Consider the following 21,938-nt stretch of genomic DNA (forward strand, 5'->3'; position numbering starts at 1 on the left):
GCAACAGATAGTCTAAATTAGAGAGCTGCCTTGGTTTATCACATAACCGAAAATCTTGATTGTTGTAGGCTGTATTCGGACTACAACCAGAAACTGTTTATTACTACCACTAGGGCTCAGTATAAAAATAAAACAATATTTCCCCTTGAACATTAGAAAACACTCTTCCTTCTAGCTGTGTACTACATTAAGTGAGGGGGGAAGTTGGAAACGGTCTTTGAGAGAGAGTCTCAAACATTGGCAGGTTATATAGATGATCCTTCAGGTGTTCTAACCATGAGTTATGAAGGTTTTAAATGCTGCATTTTAAACCTGGCTTGGAAATTGACCAGAAGTCAGAACTGTTAGGTAATATTAGTATAATATGCCCAGTTAGCAATTTAGCAGCCGTATTTGGACTTGACTGCAGTTTCTGAACTGCCTTCAGATGCAGTCCTTCATATAACACATTACAATAATCTAATATGCATGTGTCAAGAATGCAGGTTAATGGGGCCTGCCTATCTCTTTTCAACTAGGAAAGTTGGTTTACTATTCTAAGTACATTGAAGGCTTTCTGTGCCTCAGTAGAAAACCGAGCTTCCAATAATAGTACAAAAATATATATCTCTAAATACATAGTATGAGAATCTTTCAGAGAGAATGCAACCCCTTCCCCAAACATATATAATTAATTCAGGCAGATGAACGATTGACCAGCAGCAACTCTAGATTGAACCTCAGTTTATTAGCTTTCCATCCAGTCCATAACTATTGTTATCCAACAGTTTGTCACACCTGAATTAAATGAAAAGGAGAAACTGCATGTTTTTCTTTTCTGCATATTCAAGACACTTCATTCTGTTTGAGTTCCTAAAGTGCTTTTAATACAGCATGCAGACATCCAGCTATTATTGGCCTTCGACTACCACTATTCTTCAGCTTTACCATTCCGACCATAGAGCTGATGGAAATCCCATCTCCACTGTAGAATTAATGCAGTTTAACACCACTTCAATTGCCATGGCTCAATGCTATGGAGTCCTGGGACATGTAGTTTTGCAAGATCTTTAGCTTTCTCTACCCAATAGAGCTGTTGCTTTGCCAAACTACACATCCCAAGATTTCATAGCATTGCGTCATGGCAGTTAAAGCAATGAATTCCATTAATTCTACAGTGTAGAAGCAACCCCTGGAGTTTCATTCCAACATCTTTGCTAGCTTCTGGCATCATTATTCAAAAGCTCATGGAAAAGGATGGTGAGACCCATAACATACATACCAAACAGTAATTGCCCAGTGTTAATTTTTGGAATACCAGTAGAATGGAACCACCTTAAAATCATATCCCAACTTTCTGTTCTGTGTCTATCAAGAGTGGTGCAATGGTCAAAGAAATTGAAAAGCACTGAAAGGTCTGGAGAAATCACTAAGACATGATGCTCTGTCTCTCTCGCTGGCATTGGCCATTTCCAAAGCACATACAATCTTCTAAATCATTATTTTAATATTTCATTTACTGTTCGACCCAGAAAGTATATAAATAGCAAAATTAAATAAAAGATTTCTGGTGGAAAAGTGCCATTGGTTTAATCAGCGAGCGATCAATTAGACCTTAATTCAGCATGACCAGAGGACTTTTATTAACAGCTAAGAAAGTGCCATCAATTCATAACTCTGAGCCACCACATTGTAAAATTTAATACAGGATTTGAAAATACAAGCAGTCCCAGAGTTAAAATATCTGACTTACATCTGACTTCTAGTTACAAATGGAGGTGAGATAACAGGAAGTGAGAGGAAATCTACCCTTAGGAAGGGAAATTCAGTCCTATTAGAGTTCTCATGGGGAAAGGTGTCTCCATTGAAGCTTTATCTCTAATCCACAAAATGTCAAAATTCAATTGTTACAGGGACAAAAAGTGACATGAAATTTTCTGAACAGGGGTGCAGACAGCAAAATAAATGTTGCAGTGGTGTTAATCCTTCCCTGTGGTACCTAAAACTATCTATCTTTCTATAGGCTGGATTTACACTTTTAAAATGTACCTGTTCCAACTTATATATAAATTCAGTTTAAGAACAAGCCTACAGAACCTATCTTGTTCATAACCCAGTGACTACCTTTAATAACAAAATAAAAAGTTATAGTTTGGAAGAGGAAGCTAGAATTCTTTGATAGGAAAATATTTCACCAGTTATTTTGTATAAAAGATAATTGGTCTTTTATTTAATAAAAATTCTTGAATAATGCTCCACAGATGTGCTTTTTCTCCCACTCAAACCTATAGGTCTGGAATATGTGGCCTCTACAGTTATGTATTAATTACGTTTTTAAGAAGGATAACTGAAATTGTGTTCTTTTTATTCATGCTTTGCCATTCATTTTCTAGCTTGTTTCTTACAAAATGGTGCATTTACATATCTAGTGAATGAGTTCCTATGTAACTTTATAACTTGCCTTTTTAAAGATCGGATCAAAATGTTGTCAATTTGTATAGCTGCTATTTCAGCCAAAGTGTTACCTATAGCCAATATCTGGGGACATGCTTTAGTTCAGGTGTTATAAATAAATTTTTAAAAAGGACTATGGGAACAGACTGAAATTATTAGCTGTGTAATTTCCCCCCTACTTCCCCCTCAATACTCTTTTTCTTAAATTTAACAAGTTTCTAAAGGCCTTGATGGTTGCTGTGTTGATAAGACTTATTCCTGTTGTAGCCTGAGGGGAATGGTTAATATGCAGCCATTTTGAGTTACAGATCAGTTAGCTCCTAAAGTCAACTATGGCTCCACCATCGTTCGGATGGCGTTATCGTTCAGCTGTCAGATTTTAAATACTTTGGAGAGAGCTCTTATAACGGTTGCCATGGTGATCGCATGAAGGCAACATGGTAGTTTCATCTATATCCGTATTTGGCCAGATCCTTTTATAGTCATTTAACTGTGAAAATGTGGTACCATTCTACAGCGAGGTTACATTTCTTTGATCTGCACCACCATAAATGCAGGGTACAATTAATATTTCCCTCTACAAATGAAAATGTACTTGCATATTAGATACGGCAGGCCTAGTGTGCTCTTGCCTCTCTCTTTTAATATTCATTGACTGATTTCTGTATAGATTTGCTTTGAAATTATCAACCTACTATTATTCTTTCATTTCAGTTTCCTTCTCTGGCATTACCTCTATTCAGGGGTATAGTTTCTTATGCCTGCAATCACAGTAATTGCAAAGCCATTTGAGACTTTGACATCGAAATGGACTTCCACCTTTCTCCCTTTCTAGGTTTCTTTTTGTCCCTTGTCTGATTTGAGAGAATGAATAGACCTTTTGGAAGATGCTATGCATATTAAGAAAATATGATTTTTATCTTATTTGGTTAAGTTATTGAAGGCTACATCTCTTAGCTAATTGATTTAATTTGACAGCAGCACTCTACATATAATACTGCACTAGTATTGCTTATGTGCATTTCTCCAAATGGCCATTCTGTGTATGGGCATAATTCCTGCATTTAATGATAGACCTTTTTCTTGGTCATGTTGTGAACATCATAAGAGAACATTTCAGCAAAAGATGCTGAAATTCTGCACCATTTAGTCTAACAGCTTGCTTTAAAGGGGCATTTTCTATATGCTTCAAATTTACTGGCTGTTGGAAAAGAATTTTATTTCCAAGGGAGGAGGACGGTTTAATACAACTACTATGTGACAATTTTAGGACCCGGAAAAAAGGGATGTGACTATTATACAGTGGGAACTATTACACGGTGAAATGCAGTAATCATAATGAAATGCACCCACCTCTGGACTTCTGCTTACACAAAAGAGAAATCCAGGATGGAGGGATTTCTTTTTTCTCCTCTCTCCTGTCTCTCCTCACAAATCCCCACAATTTTCTCCATGGGGATGGTAAATCTTCCAGACCATGCTTTCACTGTTATGGAGGTCAGCAGGTATGAAGGAGTAAATGTCCTGGTTCTACTGCAAGCCTCAGATGGGATTTAGGACAGTAATTGGAAATACTATAACTTCTTTCCCAATTTAATCTAGTTTCCAACAACAACCAAAATAAGGTTCAGAATGAGTCACAAGGTTAGTGGAATGTCTTATGGTCAACAGTAGGAGCCACATGAATGGGCTCTGCTAAACATTTCAGAAACTTAGTTTTTGTTGGGATTTTTGTTTGTTTGTTTGTTTGTTTTCCATGTCAGGAGCGACTTGAGAAACTGCAAGTCACTTCTGGTATGAGATAATTGGCCGTATGCAAAGACGTTGCCCAGAAAACACCCAGATGTTTTACCATCCTGTGGGAGGCTTCTCTCATGTTCCCGCATGGGAAGCTGGAGCTGACAGATGGGAGCTCACCCCACTCCCTGGATTCAAATACCAACCTTTTAGTCAGCAGCCCTGCTGGCACAAGGGTTTAACCCACTGCGCCATCGGGTAAACTAAACTGATTTTCCTACACCCCTTTTTCTGTTGGACACATAGACGTTGTCTCAGCAAATGCAAGCATGATTCATTTCAGACGCTGCAGTGAGGGATTCTGACCTAAATGCAATTGCTAATCTCAGCTAGAAAAGATCAACTAAATCAATTGCAGAAAAGTTAATCAACACTTCTCTAAATCTCACTGATTCAATTGTGGCTTGATGCATAACATTTATTTATTTATTTATTTATTTATTTAATACATTTATATCTCGCCCTTCTCACCCTGAAGGGGACTCAGAGCGGCTTACAAATTAAATTTACATACAATATCATATTATTAGCATAGCACAATACTGGCAATAAAATTACCATATTGTACTATATCTATATATTGTAATATTATTAATAATATTACATGTAATATATAATTTATAATTAATATTATTATATTGTATTAATAGTATTATATTGTATTATAAAATAATATCATTATAATATCAAAATAATACCCTAACATCCATATAACTCTACTGATTTTTGCTTCAGTGCACAATTATATAGGCAACTTGGCACTTTCCAGATTTTAAGACTATAGATCCCATCAGCCTCTGCCAGCATTGTCAGGAATTATGGTAACTCTGGTATAAAAACGGCAAACAAGCACCGGATTCTCTAACCCAGGTAAAGTGAGTTATACTTAATAGATCTGGATTAAAGTAACATTTCAGTAATCTTCTGAATTCAAAGAATGTTTAGTGAGTTGAAATTACTGGAGCACACTAAACATTACATCCTCTTACAATTGGCTACATATGTAATATGTGAAAATAGTCTATAATAATTTTGCATTCCAATTCATTTAAGAAGATAATTGCCTTCTCGCTGTCTCCAGAGACCAGAATTTGCCCTAATGAAATAAAGAGTAGTTAGAGTTAATAATAGCTTTCTTCTTTCAGCCACCTGTGATCTAATATATGAGAAAGCTCGGCAAGACTCTATAACTACTGGCCAAAAGCTATTGTGGATTGTTATATGTAATAAGGATGAACTACAATATCTGGAAATGATATCCAGCAGTAAAGCGGAATGAAAAGATAGATTATTTTGGTAACATAAAATACAGTCAAAATATAGTGCCATGGGGGAAATTTAAATGATGAGTAGGATGAATGGCACATCCTTTCTCACATACTTAAGATTAATTCACACAAGTGCTTTTTTTTTGGGGGGGGGGGGGAGGATGTTGTTGTTTAGGGCTTGATGATGACGTCAACTCATCAGTTTACAAATGTATTTCTAAATATACCATATATACCTGCAAAACAGAAGACAAGGCTAAGCAGAACAAAAAAAAATGCTAAAGTTTGGTACATCTCAAAACATTAAAGAATATGATACCAATGTACTAGGAATGTGTTTCAAGGAAATGTGCTTAAAAGGTTGTCTTCTCTCTGAAACATTTTGGCCTTAAGGCTACCAGTTGATAACGATATAACAGATAATGGCTCTTCAGTCCACTGATGTATCAACAAAAGACGCTCTCCCTGTCCCACATTTTGTGATATATCTATTTTGGTACATGTTATATACCCTGCTAGGGAGTATACACATCCTTGAGACATCAAAAACTATGCCGGTTTTATTGCATACTCAGTCATGTTCCAAAGATTGACCTTTCTTACTTTCATATCAATAGAGATTCATTAAAACTGGGTTAATATTAAACAGCCTTTTGTATATATGTCAAACAGAAGTAGATAATGGCTGTTGCTTTATAATTATATGTAATCTTTATTAGATATAATCCATTCCATTTCTTTCTAATCCTCCATTCAAGAAAATACTACAGAAGTCAGATAGGTTAAGTTGACATAGAATAAGTGAGTAAACTTGATAACTGAGCAGGAACTTGAACGTGTATTTCTAAAGTGCAAAGGCCTTTCAACAAGTGCAAAACACATTTTTTGTGTTTATTTTATAAGAGTAAAAGAGCAATGGCAAAAAGATTAACATTAGTTGCCACATACCTACAGTTGTACTGGAAATCTAAATTCCTCCAGCCTTTTCAATCATCACATTTATTGCAGATAAACTGACCAAGGTTTCCAATGTTATAAGAAGAACTTTAATGGCAAACCTTTTTGATCAATTTCAGTGGTATCCAAGTAGTGCTGATTTAATTTAAATCTAACCCATTGAACTGGGAAAATATTTTCAGTAAGCAAGAAAAATAAGTGAATTCTCTGCTTTTTCTTTCTGCTGATATATATATATATATATATATATATATATATATATATATGGTTTTGCAGTTTTCACATTTAGGGCAATTTATTGTAGTTAGAATGAGCAACATTTTTATGACTGACCTGTCATTTTTTGCTCCACTAAAACTCCTATCAGGTTAATCTAGTTTTTGTAAGCAATTTTGCTTGCTGTAAAATAAATTTAATTCTTTAATGGTTACATTTTAGTAAATGAAATATTTTTAAATTGTACAATTTGTTTTGCTTTTATTAACTTGTAAAATATATTTTGGTAGCTATAGGGATCTGCTGATCAAATTGCAGTGATTCAATATCTTGGTAGGAAGTGCAGAAGAGAAGGCCGACAAGGCTGAGAAGACATGATGGCCATGTATAAATATGTGAGGCAAAGTCATAGAGAGGAGGGAGCAAGCTAGGACATGGAAAAAAGTCTTCAAACTACAGGAAGGGAGATTCCACCTGAACATTAGGAAGAACTTCCTAACTGTGAAAGCTGTTGAGTAGTGGAACTCTTTGCCCCGGAGTATGGTGGAGGCTTTTAAACAGATCCTGGATGGCCGTCTGGCAGGGGTCTTTGAATGCAATTTTCCTGCTTCTTGGCAAGGGGTTGGACAGGATGGCCCACAAGGTCCCTTCCAACTCTATGATTCTATAAGTCATATTACAGACAATGTATTCTTTTTAACAGAAACTATCTATATTGTGGCTATCACCTAATGTACAATGTTTGTGCTCAAAGGAACATTAAATAATTGAGTAATAGAGGGAAGGAACATTTTGTTGTTGGAACAGGGAAGAGAAAGCTGTTGCCAGTGTACTTACTCACTTCTGCTTCAAAAATATTCTAATCTATATTAGTGCAATCAGTATCTTTCTGTACCTCCATGTAGAAAAAAACCCCTCTGTACTTCACTTAGCCTTTAATGAAAGTATCATTCAATCACAAATGTTCACTATTAAAGAGCAAAACAATTTATTTTCAGACTAGGCACAAAATTTGGCTTTACCCAGGCTGTACCCATATGCAAGTTAAATAGATCATGGACAGGAATAAAGTAATGACATTTATGGCAGGAACTCCTGAGAAAGATGATGGATACATGCCAGTTATTGTGAAAGACTCCTATATATGGTATTTTTTAGTAATTTTATATCCTGATTGTTTGCATCTTCTGAAGTGTTCCTATCTGAAAAGCAGAATTTGTTAGATCCAGTGAGAGCCCTCACTTTTATTGGAGTCTCTGTGAAAAGAACATCGTATTTGGAGAACCAAACAGGGAACATAAAAAGTAGATTTAGAGATCAATTTTAAGCAAATATACTGCATTATTGGTTTGTAACATGTAAACTACCCCTTTGGCTGTATATGCACAGACACATTTCTCCCGGTATGGCCATTTCCCCCCCAGTGTTGGAAATCCTAGCAACCCCACATCACAATGAAAAAGTTGTTCCTTTTCTGCCATATTCTAATGAGTATACATTTCTGCTTTCTAAATGTATTTCGTGTTCAGGACTGAGAATTTAACATACAGTAGAGTCTCACTTATCCAACGTTCTGTATTATCCAACACAGTCTGTATTTTAGTAGTCAATGTTTTTGTAGTCAATGTTTTCAATACATTCAGATATTTTGGTGCTCAATTCGTAAATACAGTAATTACTACATAACGTTACCATATATTGATCTGCTTTTTCTGTCAATTTCTTGTAAAACATGATGTTTTGGTGCTTAATTTGTAAAACCATAATTTAATTTGACGTTTAATAGGCTTTTCCTTAATCCCTCCTTATTATCCAACATTTTCAATTATCCAATGCTCTGCCAGCCCATTTATGTTGGATAAGAGAGACTCTACTGTAATCCTAGGTAATAGCTAGTATTCAAACTTATCTCTTGAGATGGAGGGTTCTGATTATTTAAACTAAATCATTCTGTACCTTTTGAGAATGCTTACAGCAATATAATGTAATAGGCAACAGCATTGATTTTGATTAAAAGTTGGCTGATGTCATCAGTACTGCAGTGTAATGAAAAGGGCTTGGAAGAATATTTATAATGAGACTGGGGAAACAAGTCATCGGAATGGCACCTTTTTGTGATGCCTTTAGACTTGCTAAGTAGATTTCCCTGAAATCTCATAGTTGTTCGGGCAAAGTGGTCCTCCTCAATTCCTTGTAGGGTCTCTAAAAATATCTAAAAAAAGGAAAGTATGGTTATGAGAAACTGAGCAGTGATTTAATATTAAGGACAATTTTTGTTTGCAGACTCATCAAAAATGTAGCAGAATCATTTCATGCAACTCTTCCATATATGTTTTGTTCCTTTATTCAAGGGAAAGGGAGATGAGGGCTATATGATAGTCCTTTTCTCTAATATGAGATGAAGAATAATGCAGTATATGTTACTCAAACCCATCAGCATGTGCCATTGTGTCCTCTGTTTGGAGAGAATAGCACAGAAGCACTAAAGCATTCCTTCGATTCTGTGGGAACCAGTTTGCATGTTCACATAAAGACTCATTGGTTGCACGTAATATCATGAGATTACATAGTAGAACATAGGATCAGGTCTGTGTACACAATATTATTTAACAGGAGTAATAATTTATGAAAGTAAGCTGTTACTACATGTAAACTGTATAGATGGACTACTTCAGACAAGAGGTATGTCATGTCTGTCACATTTGAAAACAGAGCCAAATGTAACACATTCTAAAAATAGAAATTTCTGTTTAGGCCCCCCCCCCCCCCAAATGCTCTAGCTTCCTTCTCCTCTCCTACCCCAGTTTTGACAACTTATTAATATAACATCAGTTAAAAAATTCCAGGATGGCATGACATGTTGTCACATGACAATACATAGTTGTTTTCAATAATGACAGGTTTTATTTTAAACTCTTCACTAAGAACATTTCAGTGCCCAAAGTTATGATCAATATGAAATGTTGCATCCCAGTTGGACCAAGAATTTACATCTGTGTTGAAGCAGAAGATCCTGTAGAAGGACATGGGGAGAAACCTCTGTCCTCTGTTACCTAGGTATAGTGCCCTTGGAAAGAATCCAAATTCTACACAAGATACTTTTGAAATTGACACGTACATTTCTGTTACCTTATTGGTTCTAAAGTTAGAGGTCGTTGTTGGAAAAAGTAGGAACAAAGTAATTTAAAATGAAAAGAAAATTAATATGGAATATTAGAGCAATTAATTTTATTGGCACATAAATTAGCAATTGTACCACCAAACTGTGCATGCTTATTATTGCACATTAACACAAATATCTTGATCCCATTTTGAAAACCTTTTGATTAATACTTCCATCATACAATTTTCAAGAATTAGATTTTCCCTTTTAAATTTCCATTTTAAATTAAAAAAATAATTTTCAAACATCATTAAGTGCTTGGTTTCAAATATTGTCCTACTTAAGCACAGCATTTCCCCCTCTGTACATGCTTTCAGCCATTTTTTATTTTTTTATATATTTTTTTACAAATTGAACAAGGAATACATCTAGGAGGGGGGTCCCTTCTAATGCAATTTACGGTGACGATATTTGCCTGCCTTTTCTTTTCCTGTGTTTGCACAGGCGTTGTGCTTATTCTGTTGTAAATGGTTCCAGTATTTCATCAGTTCACTGGGTTGGAACTGATGGGAGGTAATTAGGTGACTGTATTTACAGCTGGAATAAGAAACTCGCCAGTGATTGAAGACAAACTCATTGGGTGGGGGCATTGGGTCAATTCGCAACTTGGCAAGACAGATGCCCACATACACATCCTCTAAGTGCAAACGTCTGATACTCAGTGAGACCTTAAAGATTTTTTCAGCTAAATCTCCAGAAAATACATAGCCAGTCCCAGAACAGAAGACAGGGTAGCGTTCACTTGGATAAAGATCAGGTGGCATATACCACTTGCTGTCTTTGTTCCGATTAGGTGCATAACCCCGCATTAGATAGCCTGTAAAGTATTTGTGCCGAGGAGGCAATTCTGGCTTCAAAAGCTTGTGTATTAAATACTCTGTATTGACAAACATGTCACTGTCCGTTTTCATAACATATGGAACATTTGGGCAGTAGGTGGCAACCCAATTCATCCCCATAAGTGTTTTGATTGTCAAGTTGTAGTAAGTATCTAAGTATTCTTGTTGGATAATATCATGGTATTGTCTACTTTCCTCAAGGATGGCTCGCTGACGGTATCCATTTAGCTTAATATTTAAACCCAGTAAAAAAATCCGAACCATTTGGATCCCAGGCGCCAGGCTCTCATTCCCCCAAGTTTGTCGAATTGCTTGTCGAGCTTCCACTTGGCCAGGTTCTGCAGCTATGAGCAGTATTAGAAATGGGCTTTTCTCCTGGCATTTTTCAGGCTCGTTGATGATATAGTTAAAATGATACGAAGTTGGGTGTCCGGTACCTCTCGCATTGTAAATACTCCCATTGGCGCTGAGTGTATTCTCTAAACCAGTAACTCCTTGAGGTGATAAGTCTGTGTTGTTGGAATTAGTCTGCGGCCTGAGGGTTTGAGGGATTGCATCCTTCCAAATGGTCCTCAAAGAACTGTGGTTTGTTTCGCTTCTCGTCGATCTAAATCCCCGTGTAGTATAAGCCACGGGGTTTTCTTTGAATCCAGCTCTCCCGGGCAGCCAGTCATGGTGATTAAAGAAAAGAAATATAGCAAAAAGGAACACAAGAGAAAGTAAACCAATGAAGTGGGTGCGAAACAGGGACCGCTTGGTATTCCAGGTCATCTTGACAAAGCAGCAATGCCTCCTTCTCCACTGAAGCATGTTGTAGATATCCAGTAATGGGGTGTGAAGATGATTGTAAGAGATGCTTTCTGGGTTGATTTTTTAATCCACTGCTATTCCTTAGAATTCTTCTTCCATTGTAGACAGATCATTATTGAATGACTAGTTCTGCAAAAGTTTAGAAAATGTTTAGTAAACAAGCCTTTGATATTTCCCCTTCCTCTTGTGTGCAGCTTAGAAAAACTACAAGAAGAAGGGGCAAGCTTTAATAATCATACTTTTTCGTGATCTATATACTCAATTAAGGTTGAATACTTTTTCCCATTTAACATCTGAAAGACAAATCTGAGGCAAACCCTTGCCCTAAACCACTTTACAACATCCTATTTTTATTATCCCATTTTTCTGATGATGTTCTTGCATCATGTTCATCTGCACACAGGTGTGTGTGTGTTATAAGGATGATGAGTAAATCCACAATACAAAATGAAATTCTTTGCTTGGGGGTTTCGAGCTTCCTATCTTCTGAAAACCCATTGGACCCCTAACTATGGTTGTTAATATTTTTTAAAAATAGCTTTTAATATTTCCACTTTTCCCTGTATGTTTTTATCATACTGTAAAAAAAACTTGCTTGGTTTTAAAAACATGAGTGTGACTTGAATCAGACCAACGTACAGCAAATGTGAGGTGGCAATGAGGTTCTCGGGAAAGGCCAATTGTAAAGGTCTTTGTACCAGATGGAAGGTTTATTGGCATTAATTAAAACTGATTTGATATGCAGTAGGTACTATGGTTCACCGTTGGAAGCCCTTTTTGCAAAACGTTCATGTATTGGTAGTTGGACAGACGGTGCAAGGTTGATTGTGGCAGAGTTCTGTTAGTCACAGTACATTGCCCGGCTTGTTTCCATTGGCCCCTGCTGCGTTCAGAAAGTCAATGCAAAGTTGTGTCTGTCAGAATTAATTTTCAGAGCCCAGTAACCTCACTGTGCCATCTTCAGACATTAACAAATACTGAACACTAATACACCCATAATGCTTTTTAACATTTCTCTCTAGAACAGATTATTGCCTTTGTTTGATTTTGTTGTGGGCAAGTACAGTTGTGTTGTGTTGTTAAAATAATTGTTTAATTTTCGGTTTTGTCATTCATTGGAGATTTTAAATATGTACTTGTAAATATGAATACCATAATATTTGAAATGAAACTGCTGAATTTTGTATCGGCAATTTCGTCTTATTTCATAAGCCTGAAACTGTAAATCAGTATTCATTTGGAAGATGGAGTTGGAAGACTTTGTGTGCTCCCTGGGCTCTAATCCCAACTTTATAATTCATTTTCTCCTGTTCTTTCCTTATGGTGTTGAAAAAGTAACTCAGTGTGGCAGTTTCATAGTACTAAATATTAACATTCAATCACATCTTTCAAATGAGCCTCTAGCCTCAAGATATACAATCATTTGTGATTTCCATTTTAGCTTGTTTTAATTTTCTTAAAAACCCTATGGTTTTGATTAGTAAAAAATATGCTGAGGGGGGTATTTTTTTTTAAATTGCAAATGTATGATTTATTTGTCGTCTTTGCTATCTCTCTAGGACAGTGTTTGGATTATTTAAAGGAACAATGATGTCTGGGGCATCTTTTGTATATATCTCTCACCTTTAAAAACTGACACTGAAAAGAAGAAATATTAAATCATAAAGAGGGGTTCTGGTTCAAAAATGAACATAAAATGCATTGAATGAAACCTGACAATATATCTGGATTGAAATTAACAGATTTCTAAATTATAGAGGAAGATTAAAATCTTTCAAATATCAAGTGGTCTGTAAATGGGCTAAAACTCATTGCAAATGATTGAATATCTTGATGGTAGTCTTAGGTTATTTGAAACAAAAGCTGTGATTCATCTCATATCTACCACTAGGAGGAGCAACTGAGGAGTCAGTTCTGACTTGTAGTATGCAGTATGCATATCTGTACATAGTTTCTGAGCTGTGCATTTGAGTCCTCAGTTGTGTTATCAATGGAAGCAAAAAAGGTATGAATTAGTCTCAAAACATAGTTACCTAATCTCATAAAGTACAAACATATCTTTAAAATACATGAAAGATTTAGATAAAACAATATTTGAACACCTTTTTTTTCTTGGGGTGAATTGATTGATAAACTTTTATGTAATTGGGCCTAAGTCTAATATTACGAGTAACACTCATGTAAATACTATTTTCTTTTATTTAAAATCCCTGTTAACGAAGGCAAATGAATTTATTTTGCACAGTTCTATGTTAATTCCATGTGGATTAACCACAATAGGCTCAATTTTTACTAGTACAACTGGATGGAGCTATAGGACATGGGAAATATGCAGTCTGTTGAAGAGAGTTGTTTTAATATCTAAAGTGTAGAACTAATGTTAGTGCATGGTGTCTACACCGAATATTATGTTTGGTAAAGCTGCTATATATTTATTAATGGTTTTACTTCCCTAAAACAAGATGGCATGTTATTCTCAGTATTTTTAGGAATGTACAGGAAAAGTTAATATTTTGTTTTTGACAGCCATCAGTGTCTTGATCTTGTCATCCTGTTAGATTCTTATGAGTTGGCTTAATTTTGAACCCATTTTGATACAATGTATTAAAACTCATGTATGAAATACTGTTAGCATAACTTGGCTGCTGTCAGTAAAAAGAAAGTGCTGTAGTTTAAATATTTTAATACCTTTATTGGTGTTACATCAATACTTTATATCTTCTGAGTAGAGTTTAGTTTTTCATCCTAGATGTACCCACCATGTTGTTATACTAAGACAAACAAGTTGATGTATAGAATTTCAACGTCTAGTTGGTTTCTCAGCACAATACAGAATTATCATGGCTGAGGACTGTCCTTGGTATTTTATGTAGGCACTTCAGCTTTTCTAGCATTCGGTTTCCTCTTAAAGCCACTGCAGAGCGGTTCCATGGGGTGAAACCCCTTCGTACATTCTGTTTGTGCCATGAAACAAACATTTTTGGACCTAGGCCTGTGTTAAGAAATATACACTTTTATCCTATTTTGCACCTTGAATTTCCATTTGTCATGCTCAGAGTGGATTACCATTGGGATTAGTATTGGTATCTATGCTGTTTGTGCACATTTGATTTTGTTCCTTGAGAACCAGAAAGAAAATATTGAGATCTAATGCATTAAAAAGAACAAGAGAAAATAACTGTATGATGCAGGGCCTTGTGTCAGGCTTGACATTATCTGTCTAATGATTTACAAGAAATGAAAGAAGTGTTTATGTCAATCATATTAAATCTTAACAAAAATAGATGAATACACGTTTTTCCTAGGTTCTTGTTTTTCAGTAGCTAAAATTCTCTTCTGATTGTGTCTTTCCTTTTCAAAGTGCTTTTTTTAAAATCAAGCTTCTTTGCATTTATAGTAGTTTTATTGGCTGTTAGTTTTGCCTCGGGCAAAGAAAACACATTTATGTTGAACCCTCTTTAATGATTTAGTATTGTTTGTTGGGTACGTTTTTTAAAGAGAAGCACTCTTGGCACTAAAGGACTTTTTAACTGCTATAGATTCAGGTCTTAAATTTTTACTGCAGATAAGTAAGCTGGATTTCGTATCAGGTCTTCATTGGTAGGCATTCTGTATAGAACCACCAAGCTTAAATACCTGGAAATGACAGTTTAGCTGTCGTTTTTTTTAATGCTGAAATGATCAGGACATCACATGCTAGGTACAACTTGGAGTGATGTGACAGATACTTGATCTTGAAGGAAACAGCTTTTTTTCTGAGATCGCAGTGGTTATCGGCATTACTTATGGGATCTGGTTGATTATGATGCTGGTGTTCAGGGCTCAAATCACTCTACTGAAGCTCTTTTGAAGGGGTGTGTGTATGTGTGTGCAAAGCCAGGAGTCGCTGATAATATTAATTAGATGTCACTTTGGGAATGAAGGGAATACGTAAAATACCAAAAGGGCTGAGGGTGGTATGGAATTTGCAGCAGGACTGCCTCATCTGTATTTCTGGTTTCCAGTGCTTCTCGTATCATAGCTGTGTTGTTAGTGTTTAAAAATTACAGTAGCTAAGGATTACATCTGACCTACTTTGATTAACAGAGCATTTCTTAAATCAAATAAAATTTTTCATAACCATAGCCACACTCTCTATTAACCCTACCTCCTCCTTTCCCAATGCTCTCAAGCCTTGCCATTTGGAAACACGGAACAGATTTATAAACAGAGAATTGAAAAAGCAGTGGCATCCCCTTGAATGTTTCTTACATTTTTATCCCCCTTCATCATTGATGGGAAGCTCAGGGTTTGGGAGGGAGGGGGGAAGGAAAGGGAGAGAGACAGCACTCGGTATGTTGCTATCAGAACATGCAGTTTAATGGAATACCATGCAATGATTTGACATACCTTCCTTGATCAGGCCATTTGTGGTGAAAGGATTATGCTCACTGCAAACAGTTTTGGCACGCCATCCTTGGAAGCCAAAAAGATGCTATCAGCCATACACATATCTCCTCCCACAGCAGCCGGCTGCCTGTGACTGCTTTTCAAGGTATCCAGTGCATCCATCTGTATGTTTCCTGCTCCGTTACCTCCTGTGCTCACCAGCATGTTCGCCTTGCTTTTCCTCTGGTCATCTTTCAAGAGAAGGAGGAAGTGCTGATTGCTTCCATTCTGACCGGCGTTGTCTGCTGCTGACAATGGAAGCATTGAAGCTTTTACAGTCGGTGTTTCCCTTGTTGGACAATGCAGTGCTGTGTTCTCTCTTCAGGATCCATATTTCTAGTGGCGATGCCAGGCAAAACAGCAAGAGCTAGAATCCGGAGCCGTTTGCCTGCATTTGTTAATGGGATTTACCCTTCTCCCTTCATTGTTGCTAGGCAGTGACCAAAAGGGATGACTTGAAGGTGGAGGGGGGGGGGGGGAGATTTAGCTGGGGGTTTTGTTCTGCAAAATCCAATCCATAGTTCGTCAGCTGCTGCACAGGCAAGCGGCAGTTTAAATGTGGACTTTGACAGATGCTGTCTTCTGACAGAGCAGAATTTCACGTCATTGCTTGGCTGGGTCCCACATGATGGTTTGCATTCATTTGGGCTAAATCCAAAGGCAGCCAGAAAGCTTAGTGCTTTTGATTCTGTTCGGTAGAGGATATAGACTCATAGCCAGTGCAGCAATAGATGGATAAAATGAGAGAGTGCTTATGATGAGGAGGATCAAATTGATGAGTGCTTTTTTAATCAGATATCTTTTTCTATCTCTTAATCCTGCATCTTATTTTTCCACAGGCATTTTTTAAACATTAGATATTTCTTTATTTGAATTCAAGCACAATTCTGCATTGAATGAGTACTGCAAGCTATTTTAATATACTGGCTTGTGTCATTTCCCAGAATCTACTCATTTGTGTGTGTTCTTGTTCTTTTTCTTTTAACTGAGTGTTATTTTTGCCTCTCAAAGTGAAACCTCTACCTTCCTGTGCTTTCTCACCACTCTTATTTGTTGATATGGAACTTTGTGATGCTCTAAGATGAATGTAAATGGCTTCTGACAGTTGGATATGGTATTGCAATTTTCCTTCATGCAGAAATATCATAACACTGCAAATTGGGGTTGGAGAACTATCTGAATTGCATTGTCTTTCTCTCTCTCTCTCAAAAAAAATTCTATATTATTCATTCAGCTCATGTTAATCCTGATCTCTACTATGGAAATTATTCCTTTTCTATCAGAGCTTAGATAAAGTTCAATTTGAAAATACATAATGTACTGTATAATATACTGTTTGATTAATATATACTTCAAATGGTACTTAATATCTAATGTGTCAGAAATGCTGGCACGTTTTGGGTTATCCGAGTTTTTTAAGAAATTAGTAGTTGTGATAGAAGTTGCTATTCATGGGGATAATAGTGCAGATATCTGGTTTCTCTTCAGATCATATAAATAGTACAAATATCATAATTATATCCAGAGTTTTGGTAAGAGAGACAGCTTTATAGGAAAAGAATGAAGAATTTCTACTCAGTGTGCAGGAGAAACAAGCCAAGCTTTCCAATTATTTGAGAACGACCTATTTTTGAAGTTTTTCATATTTTAAAAGAAGTATCAAATGTGACTGCCCTTTAATTTATGAGGTATATAGGTGTTACCACTGATAATGAATAGAGGCTGAGTTTTCTTTACCCAAAAAAGGCTATACCAGAAGTGTTTTGGGTTTTGGGTTTTTCACGTTCTATAATATTTACATATACAAAATGAGATCTCCTGAGAGAAGGGTACCAAGTCTAAACACAACATTCATTTGTTTTTTTAAGTATGCTAACTGTATATGTGATTTTATATGTTTTTTTGATTTGTATTTTGTTGTTTTTTATATTGTCTGTTCCGCCTGGGCTCGACCCTATGTAAGCTGCCCCAAGTCCCTTCGGGGAGATGGGGTGGAGGACTACTTGAAAATGTTTGTGTGTTTCAAAATTACAGTACTTCCATTCTTGCAGATGGCAAACATAGGTAATAATTTCGATTTTTGTTATTTAAATTGGTTCATTCTTGTACCAAAGAATTGCTTGTAATTTATTCAAATGAATCTGAAATTTTCATGGCATGGAGCTTAAGACGATAAACAACTCCACATGTATTGCTTGTCATTTTCTTCATATAAATTAATGAACAATGGGCATGAACACTAGGAACTGTTTTATAGTTCTGTGGTAGATACGCATGGATTGCCATCTGCAAAGTGAATGTTAGAGGAGGGGGATAGAGAGCAAATTTTATCACCGTTAAGATGAAAGCTTATCCTAGACTTGCTGCAAGGGAAGGGGTCTGTGAGTGTTCTCTGAAAAAAGTCCCCAGTCCAGCAAGTTGATAGAGAAAGAATAATTTCAGTTCCTCATCTCGCCCAGTACTTCCCCTTCCCTCCCCACATCCTCCCATGTTACCTTCTCTTCCCCCTTTTCTCCCATACTGTGTTTGTCTCATCCATTAGCCAGAATGTTATCAAAATAATCTCTGATATCAGTTCTGGGTTCTAGTGCTTGCTAGAGCAAAGTCACACAAGTTTTAAGTGTCCAGTTTAGCTAACATATATTCACAATAACATGTTGATTGGGATTGTTGGAGGGATGATAATCCCCTGTTAATTTGGGCTGTGAGCCCTTTCAGTTATCATATTAAGAAGAGCATGGGAAATGAAGGGACATGAATTGAGCCAGTTTACTCATTTCTCTTGTTGGTCCATACTTCCTTATTGGCTTGAGCAGTTTAGCAGTTGAGGTAAAGGCAATATTTTCATATCATAATGTTCATAAATACTTTTCATATAACTTTAATATTATTTCCAATATATTTCTAAATTAGATTAGTCTTTCTGCATATCACATATAAAGAAATTTAAATACAACCTGTTCCTAATGCAGTTTATAGGCAGCATCTCAGGAAAACATGTTTTCTGGACACAAAGCTTCAGTTTAGTTATATAATATTTAATATTCCTTGCTGTACTGATCTGATATTGCACTCCATTGAAATTGCAGTTAAAATGAGTTATTTTTGGCAGTGATCCAGTTTAATGTAAAATGATAAGAACAAAGATAATAGTTTATGGCATAGGATTACAAATATCTAGTAACTGAATGGCTGTTATTGCTAGTTCCTGTGGTTTACACAGAATCTATGTAAAAACCCCTGAGGACAGGAATAAATAACTACTGAATGGGTTAACACTCTTTTATCTGGTAGACATCACAAAGAGGTATTATTTATTGAAAGTCTTCATACTGGATTCATCTTCCCACCATAAAGATTAGTTGGGTAATAACAAGACTTCAGTACACTTTAAGAATACAAAATGGATAAAAGTATTCATATTTTTAAAATCATTTTTGAGGCTAGTTGTGATCCTAAATGCAGATAGGATTCAGTATTGCAATATACTTGCTCTTTTGAAGGGAGCTGCTTTTTAGAAGAATGGGTGCAAGTTATCTGTCATAGTTTGCATCAAAATATCCATGATTTAAGAATTGAACATTCTTTCTCCTGAAATAATTGAGCTCATGGAGGTGAGCCTTGGTAGCAGAACAGTAGTTAAACCTTCAAGTGATATCTAAATAAAAATCAGCATTTAAAGAAGCTGCATACTTTGATTGTGATCTACTGATATTGGTATACTGAAAAATGCATAGCTCTCCTCTTCCCAAGTTTACCAATAGAGTATGTGAAATGCATTTGAAACAACAAAAGGTGTGTTTGCCAGTGTAACAGCAAGGCAAAACATGCATATTCACATGGAACAATAAAAAATAAAGATCAACTTTAAAATGGTAGAAGCACAAAGTTGTGGCAAGGAAGCACATAGTGAAGAGGCAGAAGCATCATTTTCTTCATATTGTACTCATTCCAGCCTCCTTCCCTCTCTTGCTCCCTTTCCCTCTCTTTCTTCATGAAACCAAACATAAAATCACATAAAATCAACTAATTCAAAGTTCCTCAAAGCGAACAAGAGCAAAGTGGGCACCAATCTCCCAAAGCAGACAAGAGCAAAGCAAACAGCAATCTCCCAAAGCAGACAAGAGCTAGCTCTTAACTCAGAATGTTGCTCTTATGTCAGGCCAACCCAGGCCAAGCAACAGCTTTTAGCTGAAAAAGCTATTCAATTGGGACACTCTTAAGTCAAGGTTCCACCATAACGTTTGTACAGAAAAACCTACATTGTTATATAACATATTTTTGTAGTGTTTGGACTAGTAGTAGTGAATGATAATGTAGTTGCTGTGTGCCTTCAGGTCATTTCTGAATTATGATAACTCGAATTGTCCAATAGCCAGGAAATCTGGGAGTTGGATGCCAAAACAGCTGGAGGGCCGTCAGTTGAGCAGGCCTGTTCTATAGATTTGAACCTTAAATCGGGAAGTTCTTAACTTAAAATATTTATCTGCAAATATAGGCTCACCTAGAATGTGCGTGGAATTGTATGGCCCTCAATATGTTGGAATGTAATTTCCAGCATTCTTCACCATTGGCCATGCTGACATATGCAGACTAGCAATATCTGGAGGGTAATCTAATTCCACCCCTGCTGTGAAGGAAGTTCTGCAAGTGACTGCAACATAGAAAGCTTTGAAATCCAGCTTAAGGAATCAAGAGACCCAAATCATTATGTTGTGTTTGTCCATCCTCTTAACTAAAAGCAGTTCAATCTTAAAGATTTTGTGGTTTCTTTTGATCACCAAGAACATCGAAAGCTTTCTTATGCTGTATCAATTGGTTCTTGTAGCCCCAGATTATCAACATTAACTGTTATCAACGTTCATGGGTTTGGGGCAGGAGCCTTTTTTAACTACACCTTGAAATTCCTGGTATTGCTGCATGGCATTCCATTCAAATGGAAGATCATCAAAGTGGACTTTCATCAAATAGCACTAAGACTGTTTAGCTTCCAAAGAATATCAATTGTCTCCATAGTAGAGCTTTTCAAGAGTATGGCTGTATAGGGATAGTATATCTAAAGGCTAAGACCTTCAGTAAACTTGATTTCAGTGAATAATTCAAAGAACAGGAAAGAATTAAGGGGACGAGTCTGCCTATCGGGTTGAGGTGGATCGGCTGCTCTCGTGGTCCAGGGACAATAATCTGGTTTTCAACATCAATAAGACCAAGGAGCTCATAGTGGACTATAGAAGTAACAGACCAGCAATTCAGCCTTTGTTCATAAATGAAGACCAAGTGGAGCAGGTGGCCAATTTTAAGTTCCTGGGTGCCACTGTTAAGGAGGATCTGACCTGGGGCACCCATATGGCAGCGTTGGTTAAGCATGCCCAGCAGAGACTGTAGTACCTGAGACTTCTAAGGGACCAACAACTGAATGAAAAACTGCTGATGACTTTCTTCCGCTGTGTTATAGAGAGTGTCCTAATCTACTTCTCCTATGCATACTTTGGTAACTGCACAGTGGTGGATAGGAAGGCACTCCAAAGGGTCACTGCTACTGCACAGAGAATCCTTGGTTGCCCTCTTCCCTCTTTGGAAGAATTGTATAGGTCCCACAGCCTTAAGTAAGCTCAGAGCATTCTTAGGGGTTCATCTCACCTGACATTTTTTTAAAAAAAATTATTGCCATCTGACAGACGGTAAAGGATTACAGACAAGGACATTCAGACTGAGAGATAACTTTTATCTCCAGTAAAAACTTTTATCCATGGTTTCGTATTAATGTGGACTTGGGACTGTGTGGTGGCATTTGGGGTGTGGAGGGATGGGTGTGTTGTTTTGTAATGTGTGCTGGGGAAAGCATGTAATTTCGTTGTGCAAAAGCACAATGTCAACAAAGCTATTCTATTGAATAGACGTAGCTTTGTCATTCTGATCTGGATTTTGTTACTTGCTCTGTTACGGAATCTGATTGCAAGAGGAATATTTCTTTGATAGATTTTCCTTTACGAATGTCAGGCCTCCAGAATTGCCCTTAGTATCAGC

The 21,938-nt window shown here is 36.6% G+C and overlaps 2 protein-coding genes across 2 annotated transcripts in view; one reads left to right on the top strand and one right to left on the bottom strand.

Moving 5' to 3' along the window:
- cdc73 (cell division cycle 73) overlaps positions 1-21,938 on the top strand; it is a 159,704-nt gene that overhangs the window by 76,173 nt on the left and 61,593 nt on the right. The window lies entirely within an intron of this gene.
- b3galt2 (beta-1,3-galactosyltransferase 2) lies at positions 9,883-16,495 on the bottom strand. Its single transcript, XM_003224816.4, has 2 exons — positions 15,873-16,495; positions 9,883-11,612 (listed from the first exon to the last, which is right to left on the bottom strand). The coding sequence occupies exon 2, from the start codon at positions 11,481-11,483 to the stop codon at positions 10,221-10,223; it is 1,263 nt and encodes a 420-aa protein (XP_003224864.2). The 5' UTR covers positions 11,484-11,612; positions 15,873-16,495; the 3' UTR covers positions 9,883-10,220.

The sequence above is a fragment of the Anolis carolinensis genome, chromosome 4 (assembly GCF_035594765.1).
Source record: "Anolis carolinensis isolate JA03-04 chromosome 4, rAnoCar3.1.pri, whole genome shotgun sequence".
Classification (NCBI taxonomy): Eukaryota; Metazoa; Chordata; class Lepidosauria; order Squamata; family Dactyloidae; genus Anolis; species Anolis carolinensis.